The sequence below is a fragment of the Helianthus annuus genome, chromosome 4 (assembly GCF_002127325.2).
Source record: "Helianthus annuus cultivar XRQ/B chromosome 4, HanXRQr2.0-SUNRISE, whole genome shotgun sequence".
NCBI classification, from domain to species: domain Eukaryota; kingdom Viridiplantae; phylum Streptophyta; class Magnoliopsida; order Asterales; family Asteraceae; genus Helianthus; species Helianthus annuus.
The window spans coordinates 61,812,981-61,820,477 of record NC_035436.2 but is presented as its reverse complement, the minus strand read 5'-3'; the positions used below and the strand labels follow the sequence as shown (position 1 = coordinate 61,820,477).

The window sequence follows — 7,497 nt, the reverse complement described above, 5'->3', positions numbered from 1 at the left end:
AGATAACTCCATTAACAATGGTAAATCTCCGTATGTATTCAGACTTAGTGGTGAAAATTATCATAGTATTGGAAGTCTTATACCAACGAATGGATCCAAGCCCAAATTTTCTCAGTTATATATATATATATATATATATATATATATATATATATATATATATATATATATATATATATATATATATGATACTGAGAATGAGGTTGCAAACAGACAATTTGTTTTAGGGTATGTTTTTTATGTAATTTTTCAAAATTTCATATTCCAAAAATACCTTTTTTTATCAATCCTTATTTACTTTATATTTTACTTTTTTTAATTAGGCAAACCAAAAAAGACTCCACATCAAGTACCGAAAATTTGGATTTTGAAATTATTAAAGAATTGAAGGCAATGTTAGATTCACACAATCAGTTGGTTAAGTCTTACAGAATGGCGCGAGATTGTTTTCAAAGAAATCCTCGTGAGAATCTAAAGATACGCCTTATTGCAAAAAGGAATCAAGATGGTAGGACATATAACTTGCCAACTGCTTCTGAAGTTGCTGCTTTAATAGTTGGAGATATTGACACTTTGTTTGAACCTAGAGATATTATTGTGAAGAGTAAACAAGGTTATCTCGAGCGTATTAGTGAACTACATCCTTCTTATTTAGCTCTTCAATATCCCCTACTTTTTGTGTACGTTGATGATGGTTATAGAATTGATATCCTTCATCGTGATGTTTCTACTTCAACCACCAGTGATGTTTCTACTTCAACCACCAGTAAAAGACATACGTGCACAATGAGAGAATACTTTTGCTATAGAATCCAAGACAGATTGAATACGTTTTCTTTGGTTCTTAATTCCAGAAGGCTTTTTCAACAATTTTTGGTTGATGTGTATACTATGATTAAAAGCGAAAGGCTCTTATACATACGTACTCAACAAAAGAAATTAAGATGCGAGACTTTTGAGAATTTATGTTTCGTTAAAAAACAAGGCAAAGGTGATGTCTCCAAAATCGGTCAGCGTGTTATATTACCTTCGTCTTTTACTGGTAGTGAACGGTACATGTTTCAAAATTATTTAGATGCCATGTCCCTTTGTAAATGGTATGGATATCCTGATTTTTTCATAACAATCACATGTAACCCAAAATGGCCTGAAGTGAAGAGGTTTCATAAGGACATGACTCTTAACCCGGAAGATAGGCCTGATATTTTATGTAGGTTATTTAAAATCAAGTTGGATTCCATCATTAAAGACTTAAGGGATAATGCAATTCTGGGAAAGGTTCAAGCAGGTATTTAATTTTTTTTGTTTTTGTCTTCAAACGTTTCTACATTTTTTTCGACATTTATAATAAATAAACTATAAACTATGTTATATATGCCTATTTAGTTAGTAAACGGTAGGAAACATTAAAAAAGTAAATATATTACACAATTTAAAATTTGTTTTTTTGCTTTTTTTAGTTGTATATACGGTGGAGTTTCAAAAGCGCGGCTTGCCTCATGCTCATTTGTGCTTATTTATGCATGCCGACCACAAACTTCCAACCGTTGATTATATCGATCCATTCATTTCTACCGAAAAAGAACCAGAGTTATATTTTCTTGTAAGTGAGTTCATGATTCATGGTCCTTGTGGTGTTGAAAATATGAATTGTCCCTGCATGATTGACGGAAAGTGTTCAAAAAAATTTCCCAAAAAAATCCGTGAATCTACATGCATAGAAGGTGATGGTTTTCCCGTTTATAGAAGGCGTAACAATGGTGTTTTTATTGAGAAGTCAGATGTCAAGTTAGATAACCGCAGTGTTGTGCCATACAACAAAATTTTGTTACAAAGATATCAAGCACACATCAATGTTGAGTGGTGCAATCAGGCCGGATCAATAAAATATTTGTTTAAATATATAAAAAAGGTCATGATAAGGCATCAATTTGTTTTGTACCAAGTAAAGAAGCAAATGATCAAGAAAAGACGATTGATGAAATCAAAGACTACTATAGTTGTAGATACATATCTGCTTGTGAAGCGTCTTGGCGGATTTTTTCTTATGATATACATTATAGGAATCCTTCTGTCATTAGGCTTCCTTTTCATCTTCCAGGACAACAACATGTTATCTATGAAGAATTTGAAGAAATAGAAGATGTGTTAGATAAACCGTCAGTGAATGCTTCAATGTTTTTACAGTGGTTTCTTTGTAATCAAAAATACCCAGCCGCACGTCAACTTACTTATGTCGAATTCCCAACACAATTTGTCTGGAAGAGCAACAAACGTAAGTTGAAACCAAGGAAAAGAGGGTTTTCAATTGGCAGAATTCATTCAGTTTCTCTTTCAGTCGGTGAAGCTTATTATTTGAGGATTTTGTTGAACAAGGTGAAAGGTCCAAGAAATTTTGAGGATATTAGAACCGTAAATGATGTTGAGTATCCTACTTTTAGAGATGCATGTTATGCATATGGCCTTTTGGATGATGACAATGAATATGTTGAAGCAATTGTAGAAGCAAGTTTCACCGGATCGGGTTATTATATAAGAAGTTTGTTTTGTACAATGTTAATGTCCGAGAGTATGTATAGACCTGAATTTGTGTGGGAAAAAACTTTCACTTACTTGTCAGATGACATTCTCTACAAGCAACGTCGTATTTTAAAACATCCAGGTATTTTCCATTATAATAAATTTTATATGAGTTTTTAAGTTAATGTAATATATATAATTTAGACGTTAATATAATTATTTGACAGGTTTAGTACTTAACGAAGATCAAATTAAGAACCTAACATTGTTTGAGATCCAAAAGTTTTTACTTCGAAATAATTCGACTCTTAAAAGGTATTCCAGTATGCCTTTTCCTAATCATGATTGTATATCTTCCGCAAACAATCTTTTACTTAGTGAATAGTTGGCTTACGACAAGGAGATATTAGCTAAAGAGTTTCGTAACATTTTCTCTTCATTAACTCATAAACAACGAGTTATATATGAAGAAATCATCACAGCGGTGGATAACAACAAAGGAGGGGTTTTTTTGTTTATGGTTACGGTGGAACTGGAAAAACATATCTTTGGAAGACTTTATGTGCATCTATAAGATCTAAAGGGAAAATTGTTTTAAGTGTGGCTTCCAGTGGAATTGCATCTCTTTTGCTATCAGGAGGGAGGACTGCTCACTCCCGGTTCCATATTCCTATCAATTTAGATGAGGATTCTTTTTGCTTCATTTAGCCAGACAGCGATCTTGCACGTTTATTACAAGAAACATCACTTATTATTTGGGACGAAGCACCAATGGTACATAAACATGGATTTGAAGCTTTGGACAGATCGTTAAAAGACCTTTTTAGATCTGTATCTGGAGCATCATCAGAATTACCATTTGGTGGGAAAGTTATAGTTTTTGGAGGAGACTTCCGAAAAATACTACCTGTGGTGCTAGGAGGAAGCAGACAACAAATTGTAAATGCTTCTTTAAGTTCTTCTTATCTTTGGAGAACTTGCAAGGTCCTAAAATTGACAAAAAAATTGCGGTTGAGTACCTCAAATGATCCATCTGAAATACAGAAAACTACCATTTTTGCAAACTGGCTTTTGGATATAGGGGAAGGTAATGTTGGTGGTATGAATGACGGCGATGCAAATTTACAAATACCCGAAGATCTTCTCATCAAACATTCGTCAGATCCCATTTCTGAGTTAATCGAGTTTGTATATCCTTCTCTTATATATCATTTCAATGAACAAAATTACTTCCATCAAAGAGCAATTCTTGCTCCAACAAATGATGTGGTTCAAGAAATTAACGACCGGTTGTTGTCAGTTTTTCCGGGAGTTGAGAAGGAATATCTAAGTTAAGATAGTATATCTAAGGAATATCTAAGGTGCCCAGGTGCAGAAATTCATTACAGCTGCCTATTCCAGCCGGTTTAACCGACTTAACTTACCATCTTTTGATACCTGGAGCTTGTTTGATGGTTTTAAAGGGTCTAGGGACACTTGTAATCATCTGGATTCATTCATAGACTTGTTTGGCATGATCAAATTGCATCTAGAAACCTATATAAGGGCCATGAATTTGGGTTCTTCAATGCTCATTCACTTGTAAACTTCACAACTCACTTCTTGGAGGTTCCTGGAGCTCAAGACTCATCCATAGTGATCATTAGTTGTGCCTAGGACTATTGTAAGTATGCTTAACCTCCTTTAATTCAGTTTAGCTTAGTTATTTAGCGTAAAGTCAAATCGTCGTAATTAAGATTTGACTTCGTCATTAATCTTAATTTCTTCAGTAAAATTGCAAATTGAAAGTACCTATGAGTTGGTAATTATGTGGGCAATAAACCCTTAAAAGGGCACCATCTGATTCCCACTCTAACTAAGTCAATTGTCGAGTTAAACTTGATCTTAAAAAGTCAACAGAAAGCTTATTTTCAAATTAATGCATAACTAGCAACGTAGAAGCTATGCAACCTGTTTTGCCATTAATATAACTTGGTAATTAATGTAAGAACATGTCTAAACATGTTCAACTTGACAATTTTCAGTTTAGGCTCGGTTCGGGACCGAAGGTCGCATAGTTTGACTTATGCTTTGACTTTCAGTTCTGACCCGTTTGAGCATGATCTAGGAATGCCTTAGAGCTTATTTGGGACCAGGTTTCATATAAGTATAACCCTCTGTGATTATACAACTTGGTTCATTAGTTATCCGATTCTTATGCATATTTCCGTTAAATGCTTAAATGTTGACTATTATGCCCTTATGACCTTAAAACGTAAATTTTGAAAATGTAAAAGAGTAGAAACCTTAGGTACTGATTTATAAACTTCTACCTAGAATTTGACATCAGTTGAGGTCTAGATTAAGAGTTACGCTCAATAGCGTAATTAGAAAGCTTTTTAGTAATTAAATGGCGTAATTAGCATATAGCCTACCTAAACCCAATTTTTGATACCAAAATTTTTACCCACTGATATAACATAATATTTTGGGATTTTTGGAGATTTTTATTTATTTTTAGGCTGATCATAACCTAGAGTTCTAAGCTTATTTCGATAGTTGTCGGTTTTGCCCTTTTAGGCTATAAAATGAGTTTTACCAAACCTTTTGACCCCAAACCTTTTTTCTACTGATCTAATATGATAAATAAAGTATTTTAAGTCTTCTGGAATAATAAAAATATCAGCTTTTCTTTAAAAACCCGGAAGTGGCTCCAAATCACCTTTTTAAGCGTTTTTAACGCGTAGTATGTATTAAAACAATTTTAGATATATAAGACTTGATACCTACTGATGTTTTAAGTAAATTTTAATACTTTAGCAGTAAGCAAAAGTCTTAAACTTAGAATTCCAGTTTTGACCTTTTAAACCTATGTGAAATTACCAAAATGCCCTTAAGATGCATAGTTTGGTTATAAGTGATAAATTTCACATATAGGTTATACCCTACTGATATAACTTAGTAAACTAAGTATTTTTACTGATTACATCAGACCCGAAACTCAGAATTATATTTAAACTCTTTTATAACCTTTTAAATGACCAAAATGCCCTTACGGGGCATAATTTGAGTTTGAATTCATATGGGGCATAATAGAAGATATCTTACTGATGTCACAACATATTTAAGGCATATTAACTTAGGAAACTTGTATATGACTCTTGTGGTTACTCGTTACGCACATTTCGCGTTCGGATCGGCTTATGTAACTAGTTTGCATATATTAGCCGAAACGGGTCAAACCATATCATTTTTGTCTCAAAATCCAGAATGTGTTTAAGTTACCCATATTAAACAAGCATACAAGCTTTTCGGGTCAAAACCACATTCTAAACCGTTCTTCGCTTTATCATGCGTTTGAACCGTGTCTTCCTTTTGAAAACTAACTGGTCTAAGTCGAGGCTTAATTAAAGACCCGTTAGGATTCTAATAGGTTATTAAAAATCTTCATTCCAGATTAGGAGCCCAGTAAAAGCTACGTGCACTTGCTGTATTTGATTTATACCTTGCTCAGGTAAATACTCTTAACTTATTTTCCCTATACGGGCTTGGGATACAGTACTATAAAAGTACTGCTTGGTCGGGTGTATGTAGTCATTTAAATCGTATTGTGATTGATGTATTTACATAACCTGTTTAATATGTATTATTTGGTGTATGGCTTTTGGGGGTTAAATGACCATGTCCCGGATATCCTTGGCATTATTCAAAGAAATGGCCACGACCTAAGCACGGGGTGTAGGCGTACACCTGACAGATGCATTATGTAAAAACGGGTATCCCACTTAAAGGAATCGACCTTGTGGGCATTATACCTGTGGCGTGTCAGCTAACTTAAGTCCGGCCCTACAAACCGGCCCTAATGGACGACAAATGAGTAAAACTGTATACAAGATTATTTTTAAATAATTGTCCCAAGTTATAAAAATATTTTTGCCGAAGTGCATTCAAATCAATTTTCAAACCATTTTCAAAATGAGTCAGTTAAGTTGTATTTACCAGTGTAAACTGACGTATTTTCCAAAAAGGCTAAGTGCAGGTACTAGACGAAATAGGCTGGCTACTCCAGGCATCATTACTCAAGTCTCGCAAGCTTTAGATGCCTTTAAAGTAAGTTGAACAGTTTCCTCTTTGTTTTGATCCTCCTGTGGATATTACTCAACCATGATGTGATACTTAATATTACACTTTTATTTGGTTGAAATAAAAATCTATCTTTTGCTTCCGCTGTGCATTTAAATATTGTGTTGTTTGACTATGATGATATCAACTACGTCACGATACTCCCCACCGGGCCCACCGGTGACACCTGGAAAAATATCGGGGTGTGACAGAAGAGAGATGCATCAAGAGAAAAACAAGCTTCTTCCTCGGATATAGATTAAATTATAAGGGTTTCAATATCGTAGAGCCAGTTCATCCCAAGGTATATATATGTTTTTTATATCGTCTAATTTGATGTATCTATAGTTTGAAGTTTGATTCGTTTACATTGGCGAATATAGTATGTATTCAGTTTATTGAATATCTAGATTGATTATGATTTTGGTGTTTAGAGGTGGTGGTAATACCCAAATGGCAATTTATATCTATTAATAAAGAAACTGAAATGAACAGTATTAGGAGACATGCTTGGTTTTGATTAGCTGACAAGGGCAGTGCCACTTCAAATCATGTGTAAGGCGATGGTGGTGAATATGCATGTCTCAGATCAAGCCGCTTCTTTCTTCACTTCACCGTCGCCTCCACCACAATCTCTGGCTGAAATCAACGGAAATTTAAGAACCTTACAGGCAAACTCAACTCTTAACTGAAGAAGAAGATGCACCTGTGATGATCGAAGTGGCAACATGCGTATAAAATGAGGAGATGGACAGAGGGTTATCCAGGTAGGTTCGATTTTATATGTAATCAGGTATGTGTTCTTTCTCTTTGGTCTTCTAAAACGACTGACGTTCTTTTTTCAACCATTGCTTCCGATGAAAGTGGTCAGAAATA

General features: G+C 34.3%; 2 protein-coding genes across 2 annotated transcripts; both read left to right on the top strand.

Moving 5' to 3' along the window:
* Positions 1-432: 432 nt before the first annotated feature.
* Positions 433-2,905, top strand: LOC118491503. The gene is made up of 4 exons (XM_035989333.1): positions 433-1,288; positions 1,461-1,788; positions 2,064-2,662; positions 2,748-2,905. The coding sequence occupies exons 1-4, from the start codon at positions 433-435 to the stop codon at positions 2,903-2,905; spliced, it is 1,941 nt and encodes a 646-aa protein (XP_035845226.1).
* A 386-nt stretch (positions 2,906-3,291) lies between these two features.
* On the top strand, positions 3,292-3,855 carry LOC110933522. The gene has a single exon (XM_022176740.1). It carries the CDS (start codon positions 3,292-3,294, stop codon positions 3,853-3,855), a length of 564 nt encoding a protein of 187 aa, XP_022032432.1.
* Positions 3,856-7,497: the final 3,642 nt, after the last annotated feature.

Coding starts and splice junctions, on each gene's coding strand:
- LOC118491503 (XM_035989333.1), top strand. CDS start 433: ATGGCGCGAGATTGTTTTCAAAGAAATCCTCGTGAGAATCTAAAGATA. Junction 1,289..1,460: donor TCTGGGAAAGGTTCAAGCAG/GTATTTAATTTT, acceptor TGCTTTTTTTAG/TTGTATATACGGTGGAGTTT. Junction 2,663..2,747: donor TCGTATTTTAAAACATCCAG/GTATTTTCCATT, acceptor ATTATTTGACAG/GTTTAGTACTTAACGAAGAT.
- LOC110933522 (XM_022176740.1), top strand. CDS start 3,292: ATGGTACATAAACATGGATTTGAAGCTTTGGACAGATCGTTAAAAGAC.